Source organism: Trichosurus vulpecula, chromosome 6, assembly GCF_011100635.1.
Source record: "Trichosurus vulpecula isolate mTriVul1 chromosome 6, mTriVul1.pri, whole genome shotgun sequence".
Taxonomy (NCBI): domain Eukaryota; kingdom Metazoa; phylum Chordata; class Mammalia; order Diprotodontia; family Phalangeridae; genus Trichosurus; species Trichosurus vulpecula.
In genome coordinates this window covers 237,823,766-237,848,674 of record NC_050578.1, presented here as the reverse complement: position 1 = coordinate 237,848,674, position 24,909 = coordinate 237,823,766, and the positions used below count along the sequence as shown (strand labels likewise).

At 38.1% G+C, this 24,909-nt stretch overlaps 1 protein-coding gene across 1 annotated transcript in view; it reads right to left on the bottom strand.

Moving 5' to 3' along the window:
- ANO3 (anoctamin 3) overlaps nucleotides 1-24,909 on the bottom strand; it is a 270,486-nt gene that overhangs the window by 182,269 nt on the left and 63,308 nt on the right. The window contains exon 4 of the mRNA XM_036764751.1: nucleotides 13,162-13,265. Within this exon, the coding sequence (XP_036620646.1) occupies nucleotides 13,162-13,265 (104 nt within the window). The remainder of the gene's footprint in view (nucleotides 1-13,161; nucleotides 13,266-24,909) is intronic.

Below are 24,909 nucleotides of genomic sequence, written 5' to 3'. Positions count from 1 at the left end.
TACTGGATTTGAGTTGAGGTTGACATGTTGAAATCAGAGCTTTACCAAGCTGAATGGAGAATGAACTGGAGAGAATTTAAGGCAGGGAGGACATCTAGAAGGCTATTACAATAGTTCAGGTCTAAGGTGATGGGGGCCTGCAACAGTTTGGCAGCTATGAGTAGAGGGGAGGATATGTATACCAGACATGTTGCATATATTGAAATGACAAGATAAGGCAAATGATTAGATGGATGTGATGAGTAAAAGTAGGGAGCTGAGGATGACACCAAGATGGTGAGCCTGAGTGATTATAAGGATAGCAGTATTCTTGACACTAAGAATCAAAATCAAAATAAGAAGGAAGTTTGTAAGAGGGGAGGATGTGGAAGAATAGAGAGTGGTTTCTCTTTGGTCCAGACATGTTGAGAATACCTAGCAAAGGGAACTGAGAAAGAAGAGCCAGGCAGGTAGAAGAACTAGAAAAAATAAGTATCACAAAAACCTAGAGAGGAGAGAGGTGAAGGGTGTGATTAATATCAGAGGTCAAGAAGGATGAGAACTGAAAAAAGACTATTTGGTAATTAATAGATTATTAGTTACTTCAGTTTCAGTTAAATGATAAGGTTGGAAGTCAGACTTCAGAGGTTTAAAAGAGTGAGCAAAGAAGAGGAAGAGTTTAATGAAGATGACTTTCAAGGAGTTTAAGAAAAAGAAGTATATGATGATAGTGGGAATGCTTAGATAAAGTCAGGTTTTGTTGATTTTTCTTTGAAGATTGTGGGGACATAGATGTGTTTGTAAGGCAACAGCAAATGACAGTAGATAGGGAGGCATTTGGAGATTAGTGAGAGAGTGGAGATGAGCAGGAAATCCACTGGAGAAGACAGGATGGGATATGATCACATGTACATGCAGAAGAGTTCAAGAAGGGCCACCTCTTCATGTAAGACAGGGAGGAAGGAGCAGCAGTGGAGGAACAAATTGGAGTGAGATGAAATGGGGGTGAGAAGAGGGAACTCTCACTGAATAACTATATGAGACAAAGTCTTCAGATGAGAGAGGGAGAGAAGGAAGAACCCTGTGAGGCTTGGAGGGTAGGGAATGATGAAATTTGGAAATGTCACTGGGGTGAATGAGAGAACAAATAAATTTGAGAGATGGAGGACTGCCTTGATGTGGGTAGGTCTCAGATGGGGTTGTATAACTTACATTTGTAATGGAATCAGTCCATATACTTTCATGATTTTTTTCTACAGCCCAATCCAGTAGTTAGAGGATAATAAGAAAAGGCAGTAGATGGTTGGAGTAATCCAAGGTTAGGGTTTGGCAAGGCATGGTAGGTGATAGGATAAGTGGACTCAATTATAAAGAACAGTGTAGAGGTGAAATGGTTCAAGAAGAAGTGAAGATAGAGAAAGAAGAAGAGTGAAGCCAGGGTTGGGGAAGGCCTAAGAATTAGGGGAGAGGAGGATTAGAGGTTATGACAAAGAGGGAAGAAGAGGGTTAAGGGACATAAGACAGAGGGAAAGATGGAATTGTAAAAGTTTATGAATAGATAAAGGCATTTCAGAGTTCATGGCCTCAGAAATAGAACACTTATGGGTGATGGTAAGAGCTACAGTATCATCATCTCTGTGGGCAGCTTAGGTCATAGGAAATGAAGATTGAAAATCAAGGAAGTTACAGTATTTGGGAGCATCAATGTGTATACAATGTGCATACTGAAGGCACATAGTAGGAGCTTCATAAGTAAATGATTAATCTGTGCCCTTAGTGATTCTGATAGCTTTTGTCATGAGGCTCTAAATCTTCCTCTAAAGAAAGGATTTTTAACCTGGGATTTATGAAATACACACGCGCGCTCGCGCACACACACACACACACACACTCCAGGTGATATGATGATTTAGGCCCCAGATCTTTTGTATTCATGCATTAATTTTTTTTCTTATGATTTTTTAGATATTTTTAAAGTTTTTTTTTCTAGAAAATGAAGCAAATGATCAATGACAATTTGCCCTTGATTCCTCACTAGACAAGTATTATTTGCCAATAATTAGTTATGTGGCTTTCCAGCTGATCACTGAGTAATGTGTGCCTCCTTTTCCTCATCTGGAAGGCGAGAGCCTTGGACTAATCTCTAAAGGCCCTTCCAATACTCAAGCCCTGCAATTTTACTGCTGGAGGTAACCCATATGTGAATGATTCATGAATCTACCCCATGATTGCCTGCCACAGACACTACTTAGAAGAACTCACCTGGCAGAAGAGAGAATAGCTCCTGGCCTAATGTACTCCTTCTGCCCCCTGGTAATGAATGAATATTTCTAGGGCACTTTGACAACAATTTTCCTTTGTGAGTCAGAGAGAAGGAAAGTCCTCCTGCATTATTGCTAAGAAGGAATCATGTTCTCTCATTTCATAAGTCCACAGAGAGCCTTCCTCAGCACACTTCCCAGGCTTTATGCTAAAGATCAGAGAGAACTGGGCCCTTTAGCAGTTACAATAGCTGCATTCAATAAATGGGATCTTGCTTCACTATAGAGCTAGGGAGAGGAGTGGGAATTCTTGTGTCTGAAAACTGTGCAAAGTGACTTGGCCTCTTAGTCTTCTAGGCCAGTGATATGAAATTCAAATCTAAAAGAGGGCCATTAAATTGTACATAAGGATGCCTGTGGGCTTCACATTGACCGAGAAAACAACAGTTATATATTTATTTTTTGCTAATACATCAGAACATTAAAATCAGAAAGGAACCACATTTTAACCTGGTTAGATAGCGCTCTCGAGTGTTGGGGGCTGCATGTAGCCCCCGGTGCTGATATTTGATGCCTCCACTCTCAGTAATTCTCCAAGACTATAGATAGCAGCAAAAACACCTTGTCATCTTTTGAGGAGAATCAAGAACATTAAAAACCATGAATCCTCTCCTGGATCTCTAGCTGTTTGTGCCCTCCCTCTGAAAGCTACCTTGCATTCCTTTTCTATTCATAATCTATTCATATTGTTTCTCCCATAATTCACTTCAATCTCTGCAGTCACATTGCTTGGCACAGTATCTGACGTACATTAAGCACTTAATAGATGTGTGTTGAGTCACTGATACATCTGTAGGCAGTGGTGAGACCCGGGGAAGCCATTATTTTTCACCTTATCTTCCCCTTGGTCTATCAGAATCTTTGTCTTCCTTCAAAGGACAGATTGGATGCCACCTACTACAAAATGCCTTTCCTGATCCTACCACTTATTAGGTCTCTATTTCCCTTCACATTACTTGGTATAACACTATATTTACTTTGCATTCAATTATCTGTATATTTGACACCCATGTCACTGAGTTCCTAATTTTAAACACCTCTGTGGGGCAGCTAGCTGGCTCAGTGTATAGAATGCTGAGCCTGGAATCAGGAAGACTCATTTTTCTGAGTTTGAATAGGGCCTCAAAGACTTATTAGCTATGCAACCCTGGGCAAGTCACTTAATCCTGTTTGTCTCAGTTTCCTCATCTGTAAAATGAGCTGGAGAAAGAATGGCAAACCACTCTGGCGTCTTTGCCGAGAAAACCCCAAATGGGATCCCAAAGATTCTAACACAGCTGAAAATGACAGAATAACAAAACACCAAAGAGGATTCAATATTGGATGGAGTCCTGTCAGTAAGATTTTACACACACATATACTTGCTCTCTCTCACACACACACACACACACACAGCACACACACACACACACACACACACACACACACACACACACACTGTGTTGAGACATTTCCTTATCTATATACTCTACAGAAGTTTGGTACTCAATGAAAGAATGAGCTGGAAATACACTCTATAGCTGCCCATTCAACTTAGAACATAAACCACAATTATAAGGGCTCATATAAGCTACTTGTAGATGGGTTCCTGAGAATCTGCCAAAGCAAAGAGCTCCAAAGGGCTCCCTCCATGACACATGAAAAGACTCCAAAGACTGAGGTAACATTGCTTTGTGCCAGGGAAACAATCTTCCTGCACTGTGGTGAACATGGAATATACGAAGCAAGAAACAAATTGAACTCAGTGTAAACATGGCCTTGAGTATGACATTAAAGATATTCAGAATGATAGCTTCCATTTCTAAGGTACTCCAGTTTTACAGAATGTTTTCTATGACCACAAAGAAAGGTAGATGGTGCAACTATTATTCTTTCTCTTTAGTAACTGAAGACATTGAGGCATAGAGGGGTAGGGTAACACATTCATTTTATCCCCCTGGGTCTCCTATAGTCTGTCTAGAGGCCCCATGGTCCAGTGCAAAAAAAAAAACAGTAGATGTGGGGTCGGAAGAACCTGGTCAGAATCTTAGCTCTCAATATATACATAGCTATGAAGCTGGGGGAAAGTCATTTTACTCATCAAAGACTCAGTTTACTCATCAATAGACGGGCAGTAAATCTATCATTTCCCACATCACAGGGTTACTAGAAGGAAGCACTCTGCAGTCCTTAATAAAAGGATTTGTTCTATGAAGTTTGGATTCAGTCAAAGGGTTGCACTTGAGGATCTAGAGGGCCACATGTGGTCTCAAGGCCATAGGTTCCCCACCTCTGCACCCAAACCTGTAAAGGGTGATGAATATGTGAACTCTCATTATCATTAATGTCCAAATCAAAGTGAAAGTCAGGACCTGAACTCAATGCCTTTTGACTCCAAGTCCATTGTTCTTAAAATGCTCATAATATAACTTGCCAAGATAAGATTATTTGGAAAAATTAGGCTTACTCAGAGAGGCTAGGTTAATGAAATGCCAGCATTACCATGTAGGATTAGGTGTTACAATGTCATCATCAGCTAATTTTTCTACTTAAACAAATAGAATATATCCTTCTGGCCTAACTTTCTTCAATTTGTTTATTCCAGTATCAATATTCCAACTTTGCACCAAGCTCAGTCGTTCTTTAAGAAGTTTGTCAACCCATTAGCATTTCAATAGCAATCAATACTGATTATTGCTAATTGCCTTTGAATAGCAAGGAAGCAGGTATCACAACTGCTGTGATGCCTGCTAGTGTCCAGATGAATGGATAATAGACCATAAAATGTGTTATATTCAGAAAAAGCTTCAGAAAAATGCTACCTGGATCCAGGCAGGTGAAAAGGTAGCTCCATCCCATAATCACTTTATCTTTCCATAGAACCATTCGTCCCTCTTTATTCTCCCCCAGCTTCCCCATTTCTATTTTAAGCACAATTCTTCCACTCACCCAGGTTCCCAACCTGGGCGGTGACCCTTGATTCTTTGCTCTCCCTCATGCCAAATATTTATTCATGGATAAGTTCTTGTCATCTTTTAAACAGGACTCTTTTCTACTCATTGGATCATTATTACTCTAGTCTAGGTTCTCATTCATCTCTGGCCTAGACTATAGAAATAGCCTCCAAATTGGTCTCTCTTCCTCCATCTGTCTGCTCTCCCAATCTATCTTCCATACAACTACCAAAGTTAACTTTGATTTGGATGGCCTACTGAGAAGGGGAAAATCTGTGATTCTCAGAGATGGAAAATAAAAACGGGGTGAGTTATTTCATTTTGTTTTTACCTTGAGCATGAATCCCCTCACCAAGTGGTCATCCAGCCTCCCTTGGATGACAAGATACCACCAGTGATACAGAACTAACTACCCTCAATAGAGTTTAATTCTACAATTGAATTCTACAATGCTAGACCATTCCCAGCTGTTATAATTCCACTCAATTAAATAAACCTAGTATGTGCAAGATGAAAGGATGTCTAGCATGGAGGATGGAAAGCTAGATTTAGTGTTAGGAAAACCTGGGTTCAAATTCTACCTGTCTCCCAATTTTTCAAAGCATTAGTTTCACTCACTAAGACAGCTGGCTACAAATATCTAGCACATATGGACTACATAACACTTGCTGATTGGTTCATGACTTGTGGATCTACATCTCAAGAGTTTGCACACAGGGAATTCCCTAAATTGATAAAAATCACAAGTCTGCATTACATTTACCCCCACCCCACAACGCACTAGGCATTGAGGTATAGAACAACAACCACACAGAGTTCCTGATCACACACAGCTTGCCACTCATCACAAGTTACTATTCAAGGCTATTACTAGAGTTTCTGAATCTGACCAGTTCCCTTAGAAATTATCCCCAATATCACAATTCCAGAAGGAATACTGAATATGAAGAATTCCCGGAAACACAGGAAGACTCACAGTAGGTAATGTGGAGTGAAGCAAAGAGAGACAAAGGAAAATAATAAATAAAATGACAGTTTAAATGAAGTCTATACACAAAACAACCAAAGTAGGCTTAATCATGGAGGTGAGGGTTAGGACCACATTTTTCAAATTAAAGGCCATCCCTTTCCTTTTAGTCAATAATTAAAATAGGTAATGTCTCCGGACAAGTAGGGAAGGGGTTTGTACTCAGTGGAGGAGTTCAGCTAGCCTATATAAGCTTTGGATAGCTCTCATTTTAAGGCAATCCCTCCCTGAAACTTTCCACTGCTCTTGGTTATGAACTCCCCCCACACCCATGCAATAAAACCCTAATTTCTCTTTCATTTGACAACTCTTCAAATATTTGAAGATGTTGTTCATCAGAAGAGGGGTCAGTCAATTACAGGTCAAATCTGTCTCACCACCTATTTTTGCATTGCCTCTGGGCTAGAATGCTTTTTACATTTTTAATACAGTTATATAACTGTCTGAGAAACAAAAACAAAACAACCCCAAATGTAGATTGCAAGTCGCTCAGTACTTAGCCACCAAGCGTTTGTTTTCTACTGTATGCCAGGCACTGTACTATGTGCTAGAAATTCAAAGAAAGGCAAAAAAAAAGTCCATGCCCTGAAGGTGGTCATATTTTCCTTGGGAAGATAACATTAAATAATGTAATATATATATATATATATATATATATATATATATATATATATAAATAACTTTATATATATGTTATACATATAAATAACTATATATGTATATATGATATATATATATATATATAAATAACTATATATATATATATGTATATATCAGAGGGAAAGATTTCTGGGGGAAAAGAGCACTCAGGTAAGGTGAGAAGGCTGGATTTGAGCTGAGTCTTGAAGGAAACCAGGGAAACTCCAAGAGGTGGAAAGGAGGAGGTGGAGCATGTCAGGTACAGAGGACAACTAGCACAATGACACAAAAATGATATGTCATCAGTGGCAAACAGCAACTGGATTCCCCTACTGGCATTTTGGAGTATACAGAGGAGAATAACATGTAAGAAGCATGAAAAGGTAGGTGGAGGGGTCAGGTTGTGAAAAGCACTATGTGACTAACAGAGGACTTTATTTGATCCTGTGGGTAATAGGGAGCCATTGAATTTTACTGAGTAGGTTAGTGGCAAAATCAGAATTTGAGCTTTAGAAACATTACTTTGGAAGTTGAGGGGAGGAGGGATTAGAGTGAGGAGTGACCAGTTAGGGGCACCAATGGGAAGTAAAAGGCGACACAATTTAGCAGATAGGATGTTGTTTTTGCAGTCTAGAAGGCTGGGGTTTGAATCTCTTTCCTCATAGAATAGATAATCTAGTAAGCAAATGATTGCCCTTGCCCTCATGCTGTCCCCCCCGCCACTGTCTGCACCCAAGGGACATATTATTATGTATATAACTGATTTGAGAAGTGTGAGGAAAAAATATTCTTTGCAATTCTATGTTTCTAATAATGCAGCCTAGCGTCACCTTTGCTTGTTTGGATGACCAGTGATAGATTCTTTCATATATCCCAAAAAATTAACAAATGGTTAAACAAATTTTATATTAGGCTGACTGTTTTGACTGACTTGGCTCATCCCTTTGTTGTACATATGCCCATGGGCATGTCAAGTTTCTTATAGTCTTCTGTGCTTATGCTTGCTGCCAAAATCTGTTTCAAGAGCAACATTTGTGGCCCAGACCACATCCACCATTACTTATGGCTCAACATGCTTTTTGGGATCGGTATGGTGTCCTTGAGCTAGGTGGGCATCTCTTCCTGTGGGTGTGCAATGATCTTAGGAGGCTGTCTTCAAAAAGAGCCATGTCATCTTGTTAAACTTCATTAGTGCATTAAGGAAATTTCATTGTTTCTCAATTACATGGGGGGCACTTGGCAATAAATACAATTAACCCAAGCTAAAAATATCTCCAGGTGGGTGAATCACTGGAAAGTTCAAAGGAAAAGAAAAAAACAAAACAATGCAGAAGCATTAAAAAATTGTTATTGCTGCTCAGTGGTTTTCACCACAAAGGTGAGTCTTCCTGACTCCTGGCCGGGAATTCTATCCAATGTACCATCTAGCTTAATTTACAAAATAAATTCAAACAGTTTGGCTAAAATCTTAGGAATAAGGCAGACAGTGTGAAAGAAAAGCAGAAGATCCAGCTCAGAACCTCAAGTTTCAGATTAGGCAAGACTCCTCGGTTGGCACACAGGTAATTTCTCTTCGTAAGAGACAACTATCAGGTGTGGAGCCAGTCCCCCTAAAGGAAATCCCACTTGCCTATAGTCAGGATAACAGAGGAGAAGAATTATGACAGGATATCAAATATTCAAGTATCTATCCTATAAATTTTGAGGAAACCACTGAGTTTACCAGGAAAATGAGGCCCTGAGTATCAAGAATATCAATGGAGCCAAGGGGAATGGGTCAATGAACCTACTGGGTGGTCAGACAAATGCAAAGAATAATAGGATGTAGCAGCTTGAAGAGACCTTTGAGGTCATCTAGTCCAAGGCCCTGCCTGTGTGAAGAATGAATCTCTCCTAGTCTAACATCATTTATAAATGGCTATCCAGACTCTGCTTAAAGTTCCCTAGTTATATGAAATTCAGTCTCTTTTGTATGTGAGTATCTCTAAAGGTCATTATCTGTCTCATCTCTTTGTACTGGTTCTGCCCTTTGTGACCAAAGAGAAAAAGGTCATTCTGTTTTTGGTTTTGCCTTTAAAAAAAACCATGATGACTCTTCATGTAATAACAGTGATATTATTAACATTTATATGGAATTTTGAGGCTTGCGAAGAGCTTCACATGTTGTCTCATTTGATTCTAACAACAATTCTGTGAGGTAGGTACTATTATTATCTCTATTTAAGAGCTCAAAGTGATTTAAGTGATTTATATTTAAGAGGTTTAGAGGGTTAAGTGACTTGCCCAGGGTCACAAATGATAATGATCATGATAAAAATAATGGCATTGATATGGCACTTTAAGGTTTGTGAAACACATTACAAATGTCATTTGACCCTCGCAACAATCTAGTGGGTAGGTGCTATCATTATCTGCATTTTACAGAGGAGGAAATAGGCAAACAGAGGTTAAGCGACTTGGTCAGGGTCATATAGCTAGTAAATATCTGAGATGGAATATGAACTCAGGTATTCCTGACTCCAGGCCCAGAGCTTTATCCATCATGCTACTTAGCTGCCTCTTTATGCCTTCATATATTTCATGACCATGATTTCTTGGCTAACCTTAGTGGCTCATACAATGTGGTTTGGTCTCCTTATTATCTGGAATATTCCATTTAGGGCACTTAGGCACTGGGTATACTCATGTATATGCCTATTCTCCTTGTTGATCAGGGGTTGAGACCTTAGAAGGGATCAAGATGGCAGCCAGCTCAATCACTTAATTTTGCAGACTTATCAAAAGCTATCTAAGTTGTAAATATCAGGGCCAGGAATCAAAACCAAGACCTTTATCTACAAATATAATACACCTTCCATTGTGCTAGAATAATAGCTAGCATTTAGACAGTGTTTTAACATTTGCCAATCACTTTACATACTTTGACTCATTTGATCCTAACAATTCTGTGAGGTAGGAGCTATGTTATTACATGCCTTTTGCAGATGAGAACAGTCAAGAAGATTGTAATTAACTATGGCAGAATTTGAACTCAAGTCTTCCTGATTCCAAGTCCAATACTCTATCCACTGTGCCACTTATAGATCCTATATTTTATTTTCCAACATAAAGGACACCAGGGATTCTGACAAGGCTCTTCCCCTCCCCTTTTTTGCTCTCTCTCCTTTAATGCTGATCTCAAAGCATCCAGATTCTGGTCATCCAGAAACAATACCTACTGATAGACTGATGGCAAGGGAAGGGCCAGAACACTGTGTAAAAACAGCAATACTCATAGCTACTACAAGAGACAATTCCCCAAGTACCAGGCTCATGTCATTCTAGAAGGGGCAAACAGCCTGAATCACCTCCTGAGGGCATCCTTGCCTCACAATCCAGAAAAACCAAGGATGCTCCCAAAGAGAAAGCTGAGTCATCAGTGAAATGCTAAACTACAAATCAGCAGGCCCTGTTTAGTTGGGTAATGTTGGAGGAAATTCAGGGTCAAAACCAAACAAGGATCAATTCCTGCCGTTGTCTCTCATCCTCCAACCTCCCATGAACCACCCCTTGGCCCTAGGGATCTATTTGGCTCAAGCATGGACCTGAATTTATAGATCTAGCAAATAGCTACCATGTATCATAGCTTACAGCTCAGATCCTAACATTTGACATTTATGTGTGGTTGACAAATGATATATAGCAGAGAGGCAGGAGGTGTAGACGCCCAATGGCCACTGCATCTCCTGAAGCATTTTAACTAGTGCTGAGATACAGGGCAGACCTGACCTGCAAGGACTGAACAATTCCTTGCCATGAGCTCTAGAGAATGTATGTAGAATACTTATTCCCCAGTCTTATCTGCTTGTCTGCTAAAAAGGCAAAGCTGGATAGAATCACAATATAGTGTTTTAAGACTTGCAAAGTCCTTCTCATATTCACAAAGACAGAATGTATCAGAAACAATCCAGGGTTTCAAAAGCAATTGTTCGGACACTTATCGATGATCTCTTATGGGTTACAACTTCTAGCCCTGAAACTTAATAGCCAATGTATGACCTTTATGCACCTGTCTCATTATTGAGATTCAGTCAGTCATCCCATAAGGATTTAGTAAGTGCGTTCTATGTGCCAGGCACTATGTCAGGTGCCATAGGTACATAAAAGTAAATCAGTCCATTCTCTCAAGGAATTTGCTATGAAGTGGGAGAGACAACACAGACATACACAGAAACAGAATTGATATGAAATCATTTGGAGAGTGAAGGCACTAGCAGCCTAGGTGACTGAGAAAGGCTTCATATAGAATGTATCATTTAATTTCATTCATGAAGGTGGTAGGGGTTTAAAGATGTGGAGGTGAGGAGGGAATGTACTCAAGGCACAGGTGCAGAGATGAAAATGGATTGCAACCTATGAGGAATAGTAAAGTCAGTTTTACTGGACCAAAAGGTGCCTAAGGTGGGGTCATGTGTGTGCTGCATTAGGCTGAAAAGAGATACTTTGGGACAGGTGGCAAAGGACTTTAAGTACCAAACTGAAGAGTGTATATGTGATGCAAAAGGTGATAGGGAACCACTGGAATTTACTGAGGAAGTGAATGAAATGATTAGAATTTCACATTAGGAAAATCATTTTGCTATGTAAAGGTGCCAAACCCCCAGCCCATGGCCTAGTGCTGCCTTAGTTCGATCAAAAAGGAAACTGGAAACAAAAAAAATACAAAAGATCTTAAGAAATGTTTGTATGTGGTTTTCTAAGTAAAAAAGTACCACTATGAATCCTTAGGTATGGAGAATTTGATACCACTGAATGAGAGGATGGATTTGAGTAGGGAGAAACATGAGGCAGTGAGCCAATTAGACATTAAGTGACTTGAAGATGGGGAAAATCTTCTCTTTCTCTTTGATCCTGCACAAAGCAATACCAGACACATACTAGGGTGTTAATAAATAAGAAACAGAGCCATCCACAGACCATATGGTAGAGGACCCTTTGCTTTGCCCAGACAGGTTTGGGGCAATGAGTCTGAAGCTAATCATCTGATCTTCATACTCGACATTCAATAGACAAGGAGACAGCAGGGAAAAAGTTATTTTCTAAACCTTCCCTGCATGCAAGATATTGAAACTCAGTCTCTGATGGTGCTGCATTTAAATCTTAAGATGCCATTTCTAATAACAATCCTGTATGACTAATAAAAAGAGTAAAAAAAAGCAGAATAATTTATATATGAGAAGAGGATCTTTGATACTCAGGGAAAATTAGAAACTTAGATATTAGCACTGCTCATTTGCCATTTGGATATAAGTTTCTTGGGAAATGAAGGCTCAGTCGATCAATAGGATTTTATTAAGTGCCTACTATGTGACAGGCATTGTACTAAATGCTGTAGTTACAAAGAAAGGCCAAGGAGCTCATTAATCTAATGGATAGATATCCAAATATGACATGATAGAAAGGGCTGGACTGTGTTCTCTTTTCATAAAAATCACAATATAGAAATGAAATTTTATAGAAGTAAGAAGGGTCCTCAGAGGACTACTTGTGCAGTACCTTCCTCAACAAGGATCCTTTCTACGTCATCTCTGATGTGCGTAGAGACTGTATTCTATTTGCTTTTGCTTCTTCAGGGCCTAGCAATATTCTTGGCACAAAAACATACTTAATAAATGATTGCTGCTTGTCTGCTTGATTGCTACATACATTCTACAAAGATACAAATGATTTCTCCGAGTATTTGGTGCCACAAACCAGTACAGAGAAGAGACTGTCACCATGCAAGTTTAAATCAAGAATTTCAAAAAGAGGTTCTTCCCATATGTATGGTGACTAGGTGGCACCATGGATAGAGTGCTAGGCCTGGAGTCAGGAAGACCCAAGTTCAAATCCAGCCTCAGACACTTACTAGCTGTGTGACCCTGGGCAAGTCACTTGATCCTGTTTGCCTCAATTTCCTCACCTGTAAAATGAGCTGGAGAAGGAAATGGCAAACCACTCCAGTATCTTTGTCAGGAAAACCTCAAATGGGGACATGAACAGTTGGACACAACTGAAACAAATGAACAACAACTATAGAAACCATTCTCTAAGAACTCCTTTAATGATTTTAAATTCCCTTCCCATCTTCCTCTTCCACTTTTAAACCAAATGTCCTCTGTGTTCTTAAATGATTCACCAGAAAACTGCCCCATTTACCCTCAGAAAGAGCTAAAAAGTGATGACACAGCAGATACTGGCTTAAACATCTGCAGCTTGGCTCTACTCGCCATTCGCGCATTACCTTAGTCATGGTTTCTGGTTTTCTTATGGTGACCTTGGCTTTGATGAGCTGAGCTTCATCAGTACCATGTTCAGAGTCTTCTACATAACTATCTTTCCCAACATCTGAAAAAAAAAGATCAGAGTAATTTTTCTGCTGTTAGTTTCTGCTGTTAGTTTCGATTATTTTGGACAAACAGAGTCTAGTTGGTGGGGTATGTGTTGCTTGGTATCTTGGGAAGTTCTTTTGAAATTTTCCCCCAGATGTCGTCTTTTCATTAGTAGGATAGAAAATAGTCACTCATGGGCAGAGCAAGACGATGAAGTACAGCCAGCAACCAACCTGAATCCCCCTAACACTTCCCTCCAAGAAACTTTAAAATAACTCCTCAAACCAAATTTTGGAGGTGCAGAGTCAACAAAAGGTTAGGGTGAGATTTTTTTTTCCAGCCTAAGAAAACTTGGGAGGTCGGTAGGAAAGGTCTGTGACACCAGACTTGGGGCTAGCCTAGAGTGCACATGACAGCAGCAAAAGTGATGGACTTCAGAGAGCTGTGAGTGGTAGTAGCAGCGGCTTTGGCAGCTTTCGGAGCTGTTAACCGAAAACTAGTAAAGGGGTCAGACAAATGGTCAGAAAGAGGTTGCAGGGGACATTTTGCTGGTTCTGGGTGTAGGACTTGGCACTGTTTGGCAACTCTATTGCCCATATGTAGTTCTGGGTTGCAGTTGCAGGACTGAGAGGAACACTTGTGGTCAGTCACAAGGGAGCAGGAGCCCTGGGCACAGTTCCAAGGCAGAAAGGAACACTATTGCTTGTGACTTCAGGACACCTGGGAAATGGGTCCAAGTTCCAGGGCCAAGAAAAGCAGTATTGCTTGTGGCTGCTGGAGACCAGGGACCACTTCTGGGTGAAGACCAGAGCACAGACCAGGAGATCAGTGGTCACACCTCTTCCTGGATCATACCACTGCGAAAACACTGAAAACTCGCAAAGCCGTTGAACTAGCTGTGAAAACAGCAACATAAAAAAACCTGAAGCTTGGGAAAGTAACTTTTCATCCTGAGGTGAGCAGAGTCAAACTTTAAAATAAGGTTCAAAGTCAAGAAATAAGCTGGAAAATGAGCAAACGACAACAACAAAAAGAACCTGACCATCAAAAAGTTACTAAGGTGGCAGGGAAGACAAAGATTCAAACTCAGAAGATGAAAACATGAAACCAACTATAAGTGAAGCCTCAAAGAAAAATGCTAGTTGGACCCAAGGCCACCAAGAATGCCTGGAAGAGTTGAAGGAAGAGATAAAAGTGGCAGAGGAAAATTGGGAAAATAAATGAGAGTCATGCAAACAAACTATGAAAGGAGAATTAAATATCTGAGTAGAAGAGGCACAAAATACTGAAGAAAATAATAACATAAAAAGAATTGATTAAATGGAAAAAGAGGTACAAAAATCACTGAAGAAAATAATTCCTTAAAAAATTAGAATTGGAGAAGTGGAAGCTAATGACTCTATGAGACATCAAGAAACAAAGTCCAAAAATGAAAAAATAGAAAAATGTGAATTATCTCATCAGAAAAAAACAACTGACCTGGAAAATAGATCAAGAAGAAATAATTTAAAAATTATTGGACTACCTGAGAGCCATGATCAGAGAAAGAGTTTACATATCATATTTTAAGAAATTATCAAGGAAAATCTGCCCAAATATCTTAGATCTAGAGGATAAAATAAGAATTGAAATAATTCACAAGTCACCTCCTGAAAAAGATCCCAAAATGAAAATTCCCAGTAATATTATAGCCAAATCCCAGGCTTTCCAGGTCAAGGAGAAAATACCGCAAGTAGCTAGAAGAAACAAATCAAATATTGTGGAGCCACAGTAAGGATCACATGAGATTTAGCAGCTTCCAAATTAAAGGATTGGAGGACTTGGAATATGATATTCTGGAAGGCAAAAAAGCTAGAATTTCAACCAAAATTTAAGCAAAGCTGAGTATAATCCTTCAGGGGGAAATTAGACATTTAATGAAATAGAGGACTTCCAAGCACTTTCAAGAGGACTTTTCTAATGAAAAGACCAGAACTGAATAGAAAATGTGATAGTCAAAAAAAGGTAAACATTAACAAGCTTTAATATATTAGTAAGACACTCAAATAAAGTTAAAGCATTTACATTACTATATGGTAAGATGATACACAAAAAACCTAAGAACTTTATCATTATTAAGACAGGAGTCTTCATAGACAGGAGACATGAATGTAAGTCTATTTTGTTGGAATGATCTCCCTCCAAAAAGTGAAGGCTGGGGGTGAAAAATAGGAATGCACTGGGAAAAAGGTCAAGGGAGAGGAAAAAGGGGTGAAATTATCTGACATAAAAGAGGAATGCAAGGAACAGTTTTTATAGTGGAAGGGAAAATGTCAGGGGGTGTGGTGGTGACAGGTAATGCTTGAACCTCACTCTCATCTGAATTGGTGCAAAGAGGGAAGAATACATACACATATACACACACACACACACACACACACACACACACACACATTCAGTTGGGTATAGAAATCTTTTACCTAATAGAAGAATAAGGGGATAAGAAATGTGGGATGGGGTGATAAAAGGGAGGACATATTAAGGGAGTGGAGTAGTCAGAAGCAAAAGAGACTTTTGAGGGGAGGAAGGGAAGGGAGGGAGGGAGGGAGAGAGAGAGAGAGAAATAGAAGAAAATAGGATGGGAAGAAATACACAAGTAGTAAATATAACTTGAATGAGATGAGCTCACTCATAAAATGGAAGTGGATAGCAGAATGGCTTACAAACCGGTCTCCAAAATATATTGTTTATAAGAAAAAGAAATTGTTTACTTGGAAAAAATTCTTTACTTGAAATAGAAAGATACATACTGAGCTAAAATAAAGGGGAGGAACAGAATCTATTATGCTTCAGCTGAAGTAAAAAAAGACAAGGTAGGGGTAGCAATCATGATCTCAGACAAAGCAAAAGCAAACATAGACCTCATTGAAAGAGATAATCGAAAAAAACTACATTTTGCTAAAAGGTAACATATACAATGAAGTAATATAAAAAATTATGGCAAGTTTCTCTGATAAAGGCTTCACTTTTCAAATACATATTGAGTATGGAAATGTGTCAAATTTATAAAAAAAAAGCCCTTCACCATGGTCAAATATATAGGCAATTTTCAGAAGAAGCAATTAAAGCTATCTGTAGTCATATGGAAAAAAGATGCTCTAAATTATTATTGATTAGATAAATGCAAATTAAAATAGCTCTGAATTGTCACCTTACACCTATAAGAAATGAGAAGTGCTGGACAACATGAGGGAAAATAGGTACCTTAAAAAACTGTTGGTGAAGTTGTGAACTAATACAACCATTCTGAAGAACAATTTTGAACTATGCTGAAAGTGCTATTGAACTGTGCATACCCTTTGACCCAGAAGTATCCCTACTAGGTCTGTACCCCAACAAATATAAAAAAGGAAAAGGACCTATATGTATAAAAGAGTCATAGCAATTCCTTTTTTGGTGATAAGGAATTGGAAATTGAAGGGATGCCCATCATTTAAGAAATGGGTGAAACAAATCGTCATATATGACTGATAGAGTAGTTCTGTGTTATAAGAAATGATGAGGGTGGTGTTTTCAGAAAACAAAACAAAACATGGAAAGACCTATATGAACTGATGCACAGTGAAATGAGAACTAGGAAATCATTGTGCCCAGTAACAGTAATGTTGTAATGATGATCAACTGTGAAAAACTTGGTTACTTTAATCAAGACAATGATACAAGAAAATTCCAAAGCACTCATGATGAAAAGTGCTGTCCACCTCCAAAGAGAGATCTGATGAATTCTGAATGCAAACTGAAGCATAATTTTCTTGATTTCTTGATTTTATTTTTGTTTTTTTTTGTGATGAGGCCAATATGGAAATATGTTTTGCATGATTTCATATGGACAATTGATATCATTTTGCTTGCCTTCTCAGTGAGCAGGGGAGTAGTAGGAGGGATTGAGAGAATTTGGAATTCAAGATTTAAAAAGAAAAGAATGTTAAAAGTAAATATTTTAAAAAAGAAAATAGTCATACTCTTTTTTAATATCGTAAGATAGTAGATGTAAAGCGACAATGGATCCTGGAGATCTTCTAAGCCAACTGCTTCATTTTATAAATGAGGAAAAAGGGTCTCATTTATATTTTTGAACTTGGTACTCATTTTGTTGAAATATAACAAACCACTAAAAATGAATAAAACAAGATAATCACCAATATTTATAACTATGATTCCAGTAGAAAGAAAACACTGTTTAGTATTTACTATTAAGTCAGGTGTTTTTACAAAGGGTAAGATGTCCTGGAGAAATCTGGCACCTGAAGATCTTCCCACTAACCTCAGATACCACGAAATATTTGGTATAGGGCTTGAACTCATTTAGCAGGCACTTGCATGGATACATAACAAGTACAAAATCAAGTTGGAGTTTGAGCCAGGAGACCTCAGTTCCTGCCCTGACTGTGACCCTTACTATCCATGTGACTTCGTGTGAATGATTTCATATCTCTTATCCTCAGTTTTCTTACCTGGGAAATGAGGAATCTGAACCATGATTTCTAAAGTCCTTTTGCTATGCCCAAAATTTTATGGAAACGCAATTTCCCCACCATTTACTAAGCCTAACTTGAAGATCTCTATTTTTGCCTCCCTTGAATTCCCCTCCTGCCTGAGGAAAAGAAATTGTGAGCATCTGTCTGAAGTCAAAAAAGACAAAATGATTCACATAAATCTCATAACAAAATACAATGACAAAGCCCAACACTGTTGATCCTGTATTTGCTTGGTACTCAAGTCCCACTTCTCAACTCTCCCCCAACCCCTTACCACAACAGCTCCTACATGAAGAAATCTTTCATGTCCCCCTCCTTTGCCATATGCTACCATCTCATCCATCCCTAAACTATTTTTAATGTAGTTTTTAATATATCTAATATGTATATATCATATATATATTATTTAATGTATTATGTATCATATATATTTAATGTGGTATTTAATGTGTGTATGCATATGTATATGTATGTGCCTGTATATGTGTGCATGCATATCTGTGTACATATATGTAGAAATAGTGTGTGTACATATATATGCACACACACATATAAATTTACTGTACTCTACTTTAAGCACTGTATTTATCATTTCCCACGAGAGCATATCCTTCTTGAGGATAGAAATTTTCACTCTTGCCTTTCTATTTTCAGCACCTAGAACAGGGGCTAACAGCTGGTAGGTGCTAAATACTTGCTCCATTTCTCAATTTGCACTGCGCCCCTTGCTGGGAATGTACTCTCTCACTTCTGCTTCTCTGAATCCCTGATCTCCTTAAAGAAAGGCTCAGTTCTTTTGTCATCTCCTCTGAGAATCATTTTTTTGATCCCCTCAGCTGTAACTATTCTCTCATTCTCTTCAAATTAGAACGAGACAAATCTAATACACAAGCAAAAGCGAAAAATAATACAGAACAGAAGAAATTATTGGAACATTTGGAACCAAACTATTTTTGGTACTTTCTGAATAGAACCAATAAAAATATAAAATACATCCTCCAAACCCTAAATTAGCTAAATATAAGAAAGGATTAGTGAACTGAATATGCAATGAAAACTTAGAAAGCTAAGAGATTAGGAAATCCAGAATTAACTTTTTTTCTTAAAAGACGACATCTTGAAAATCTGGTGGGAAATAGATCAACTCAAAATAAGAAAAGTATTATAAAATTGATTCTAAAAATCCAAAACCTAGTTATTAAAAAACTAATAAATTGATAGGCTTTTAGCTTCCTTAACTAAAAAGTTGAAGGAAACTAATCAAATTAATGAAATTAAAAACAAATTAAAGGGAAAATCACAACAGAAAATAATTACCAGAATCTATTATAGTTAAATACTAACAAAACCAGAATTTTAAAAAATAGATGATTTTGTGAAAAACATGTAAAATAGCCCAATTAGCAGAATACCAAATGGAAATTTTAAAGAATTAAGTCTCAGAAAAGGAAATTAAAGTAGCAGTAAGTTAATTACCAAGGTCAGTGGAGAGCTTGAGGGAGGACAATGATCAAATATCCTGGTCTATCTAGATGAAGTTATAGGAGAATTCTATTAAACATTTTTGGGAATAATATTTCATTTTTCCCCCAACTATATGTAAAAATAATTTCAACATTCTTTTAAAAAATTTTGTATTCCAAATTTTCTCCTTCCTGTGTTCTCTCTCCTTTCCCTCTTACCTTTCCAAGATGGTAAACAAGTTGTCTAACAAATTTTTAAAGCAAACTTTTAAAGTTATATTGTTGTATTCCCAATATTGTACACATTATTCTTTTTAAAAGACAAAGATGAAAAAGAATGCACTGTACTAAACTCTTTATTTTTGAGAAAAACATACTCACAATGCCTAGTTAAGAATTTGTAGTTTGTATCTCTTTTATTTCCAAAAGGAATTTCTAACTAAGTGATTGTGAATTTACCTAAATCTGTTATGTAATTTTCCCATAGAAAAAAACAGAGCAAAGTGCACAAAATGTTCTTTATTAAAATTAATTTATTCATATTTATCCAGGAATTTAAAACTTTATTTTTGTTTTTCACTCAGTTTGAAATTGCTAGAAAACTCAACATTCTACATTAAAAAGCTCCAAACAATCCCATTTGATCTAATCTGACAAAGATTTATAAGCACATATTTGGTTGCAAGGCATTATACTAGGGGAGCAGCAAAGTGGTGCAGTGGTTAGAGCACTGGGCTTAGAATCAGGAAGACTCATCTTCATGAGTTCAAATCTGGCCTCAGACACTTACTAGCTATCTGATCCTGGGCAAGTCACTTAGCCTGGTTTGTCTCAATTTCCTCTCCAGGATCTTTGCCAAGAAAATGCCAAATGGGGTTATGGAGAGTTGCACATGACCATAAAACAACTTAACATACTAGGAACTGGGCATATGAAGACAAAATAAAAATCAACTTCTATTCTTCAAATGTTTGCATACTCCTGGATGATGTATCTGAGACATGGACAATCTCAGACAACCAAGTGTCTCTAATTCACCATACTGTGTAGGACATGTAGTCCATAGCATCTTAAGTGAAAGGCGTCAGATGCAGAGAGACATTGACCCAATGATGACTTTCTATTCCTGTAATTTTCCTTACTCCACTATTTTCAGAGCATTTAAAAATGTCCCTTTATCCTTGTCCTTAATAAGGGTAATCAATGTTTGAGAGCAAGACTAGGTTAGCATCATGATGATGCTAAGCCTCTTTCCTCATGTGCTGGATGCTCTAATGGTTCCTGAGCTTAAAATCAAAGATCTAGAGCCAAAAGAGAACTCAGAGGATGGCTCTTCCAACCTCTTCTTTTTACAGATGAGGGAACTGTGAGGTAACTGATAATATTCTTCCCATTTTATATGTGAGTTAAATAGTTTTGATAGCTTAAGTGATGGCCCAGAGTCCCACAGATAGATATTAAATATCTGAGGAAGGATTCGAACATAAGTTTCCAAGGACCTGGAACTCCAAGCTTCAACTTATCTAACCCAGAAATGGAAAATTTTACCTAGTAATAGTAAATCCCACTACCAGATCTGGCAATAATGGAACCAGGATTTCAAAGATAAGGAGTCCAGTCTCCATTGTTGTAGCATGAGTATAATTAGGAGGCACTGACTATTAAACTGAAAGTTTCACCTAATGTCATATTTATTTCTAGTTCAAATCTTTTTTCAACTTGGCTAACTGAAAATGACACTCAAATTTGAGAGCTAGGAAATTTAGGTCTTAGGCAAGTTTTATCACTTGCAAAGGGTGATCTGGGGTGAGTCACATGACTACTCTGAGCCATACTTTCTTATATGTTCAATTTTCTCACTGTTACTTGAATTGTAACAAACATGGTTACTGAGAGTCTTAAGTAATAATGCATTGAAAATGTTTTTCAATCCTAAAACAATTTGTAAGTAGCAGCTGTTATTCTGCTAATAATAACATCTCAGAACTATAGATCCTATCTGATTTATCTTTGAATTTCCCATAATGCTTAGCATATAGCTCAGCCCCTAATTGGTTCTAAATAACTGTCTGATGAATGGATGGAGAGGTGTGTGAAAAGGCTTATATTTGTGACCTGCACAACAAAGCATAGTTAAATTGTAAAGCATTCTGGAACTATTGGGTGTAAAAAATGGTCTTGAATTTTAAACACTAAATTCACTGAGAAGCTATGATAAAATGTGGGTCTATGACAATCCAACATTTTGTATTCAACCCAGAGAGGTTCTTCACACTCAACATAATTTATAACAAAATCTTTTTTGCTGATGTTGCTCTTCAGCCATTTCAGTTGTATCTGACCCTCTGTTACCCTATTTGGGGTTTTCTTGGCAGAGATACTGGAGAGCTTTGCAATTTTCTTCTCCAGCTCACTTTACAAATTAGGAAACTGAGGCAAATAGGGTTAAGTGACTTCCCCAGGGTCATATAGCTAGTAAGTGTCTGAGGCCAGATGTGAACTTAGGAAGAGGAATTTTCCTTACTCCAGGCTCAGCACTCAAATCTTAGAATCAGATGTACAAAGCATCAAGTCCGACTCCTTCATTTTACAGATGAGGAAACTAAGGCAGAGAAAATTAAGTTAGCTGCCCAGGGTAATATAACTAGTAAGCATCTGAGGTCAAGTTTGAACCCTGGCCTTCCAGACTCCAAGTCCAGTGCTTTATCCTTAAGGATAAAGATGTGGGAAACTAAGAAGTTCTCTCCACATCTATTTGAATTTGGTCATTGAACTATGTTCCCTGAGCTGTATTCTTTTCAGGTAGGTTGAGGAAATATGTTGGTGGCTTACAAAGTCAGGAATTGCTAGTGAAGTGATTTCTCACATCTGTAGTTGCTTCTCTTAGTTCCTAGCTCTTGAGAATTGATTACTGAGAATTGCGACTGACATGAGTTTGAAGTCTGTGATCTCTGTTCAGAGTCTCAATTCTAGGCTATGACAAGCAGCACTGGTCCAATCATTTTGCAAATGTTGGTCATAAAAGAGGTTAGAAGAGCACACATTCCATCTCACTACCAAACCAACCAACCATGGAACAAGCTATTTTATTTAGTATGATGGAAGCTCCTTGTGTGTGTTGATTTTTTGTTTTTGTCTTTGTGTCTCGAATGAGTCCATCTTAAAGATCCCTCTTCAATCCACTCAAAGCAAGGGTCTTGCATTCTTCTCAGTTCTTATGCTACAAAATGGCCAATCTAGATTCTTGTTACTGAGCTGATAAAACAGTTGAAGTTTTGCATCAAAGCTAAAACACAGATAAACCCATCTATAAGGCTAATGAAAATAGAATCTAGCTACTTATGGTTTAAAAGATCTCTTCAAGCTTGGTAAGTGTAGGGAGGTGCTGATTTCTTGAAATTCCCCACAGCTACTTATGTTTGGTGTGTCTGCATTCCTAAATAAAAACTTCTGAGTTGAGTCGAAATTACAGGGATGCCATTTTACCGCAGCAGCAATTCCAAGTCTTTAAATGCTTGCTGAATCAAATGGAATCAGAGTGACCCAAGGACATCACCTTAATGCCCAGAAACACTATAGAATGCTTTTGCAAACAATATTATTATGCAGACGAAAGGTCATCAGATTACTTATTGAGTTCTCTTTCCAGTTCGGTAGTGCATTAGTTTTCTTTGTACTTCTATTTATTTGTATTCATACCTCACACTTCCTCTTATGATTTATGAGGGAGTAGTATGATACAGTTATAAGATAAAGGTTTGTGCCTTAGATTCATGAGTGCTGCATTTGTACTCCAAAGATGTGAATTCAAATCTTTATCCTGCCACTTACTACCTAGGATTCCATTCTCTGTAAAATTAAGGGAAAAGAACAGACTACCACTAAAGTCCCTTTTGCCTGCAAATCTGTGATCAAGTCCTTATAGATTCATGACCTTGGGCAAAGTAATTTAACCTCTCTGAGCATCACTTTTCTCTTCTGTGAAATAAAGGCATTGGACTACATGATTTTTAAAGAAAAAAAAGATTGGGGGGAGGGAAATTAAGAGAACTCTGTATATGGAGAAAATGCTGCATGGGAGATTATGATTTAAAGTAAATTGGTATTTCCTTCTTTTAATTTAAAATATCTTGGTACCTATGTATGTCCCTGTATAGTCTCTTGATCTCTTTCTAATCTTTCTAGGTACTTTGGAAGAAGCTATACCATCTATTTGGAACCTGAAATTCTTTTAGCATACAATGAATAGTGAGGAGACCACTATCACTAAAGAATTGTGTTAGCTCCTGGGAATACAAAGACAAAAACCAAAATAAGAGATTGTGGAAAAAGTAGCTTTTGAGGCCTCTTTCAGACCTCTATATACCAAACCCAGTAGAACCAGACAGCTAGAACAACTATGTACCAATTCTACATACCTCTATGTGCCATAGAAAGAATGATGAATTTTAATTGTAGGTACCGAGTTTGATCCTCAATAAGATCTCAGGAAGGTCATTTAATCTCTCTGATTCTCAGATTTCTCACTTCGGAATTAGGACACTGGACTGGATGGTCTTTAAATTCTTTTCGTTTTCTAAATTTATAATCCTGTGATCTCCACAGTAGGTGTCTTAAACCCTGATGTCCAAGGAGCTCCTGGATATGAAGTGATCTGTCCCTAGGTATCTGTAGTTAGGACAGAGTTCCTAGATCCATTTGGAGTAGGGTTATGCAAGTTAAGGTGTGATGGAGTTGGGGAGCACCCTCTCCCCATCCTTAGCAATAAATGTGTGTCATCCCTAGCAATAAATAAGGCTACCATCATTAACATCAGATAAGACCAAAGGCCTGGTCACAGGCTTGGAGTAACAGTAATCTGGTGGGAAAGGAGACATAGGGCTGAACAAAACTATCTAAAGTAGGGAGGGGCCTTGGGGTGCACAAACCCTTTTCTTCATTCCCTACCCCCAAAGCCAGGAAGATTACCAGAGTGGTTTGATTTAAAGTGGGTCCTATTTCCTTTTCTGCCTGCAAACAGTTCTCTAATACCTTCTGAAGTCCCACCAATTAATGAAATTAAAAAAAAAAAGGTTTTGAGGGCAGTGAGGTGGTACAGTGGATAAGGCACCAGACCTGGAGTCAGGAAGACCTGAGTTCAAATGTGACCTTAGATATTTACCAGCTGTGTGACCCTGGGGAAGTCACTTTCCCCCATTGGCCTCAGTTTCTTTATCTGTAAAATGAATTGTAGAAGGAAATGGTGAACCATGTCAGTATCTTTAACAAGGAAATCCCAAATGAAGTCACAAAGCGTTGGACACCAATTGAAACCACTGAACAAGAAACAACAAAACCTAAGCCTTTAAAGAAGAAATCCTTGGGGAAAATATACGAAGAGACAATAATTGTAAATTAGCTTCATCAACCTATTTTCCTCTCACTTAGGCAAAGAGAACTAAAGAGATATTGTGAGAAGTTGGGATAAAACAGGGAAAAGAATAGAGGGAGTTAGTGGAATATAGCACATGGGAAGGCCAAATATGGGCAGGCTATAGAATGTCATTAGGACCTTCAAGGTGAAAGGCCTAGGTGCCTGATGAGTTGAGATGGAGAGTCCTAAGACAGAAAAGTGGCAAAGGAATATACTTGGAGGGGGTCAAGAGTTTCCTTGAATTCCATAACAAATTTCACTGAAGTC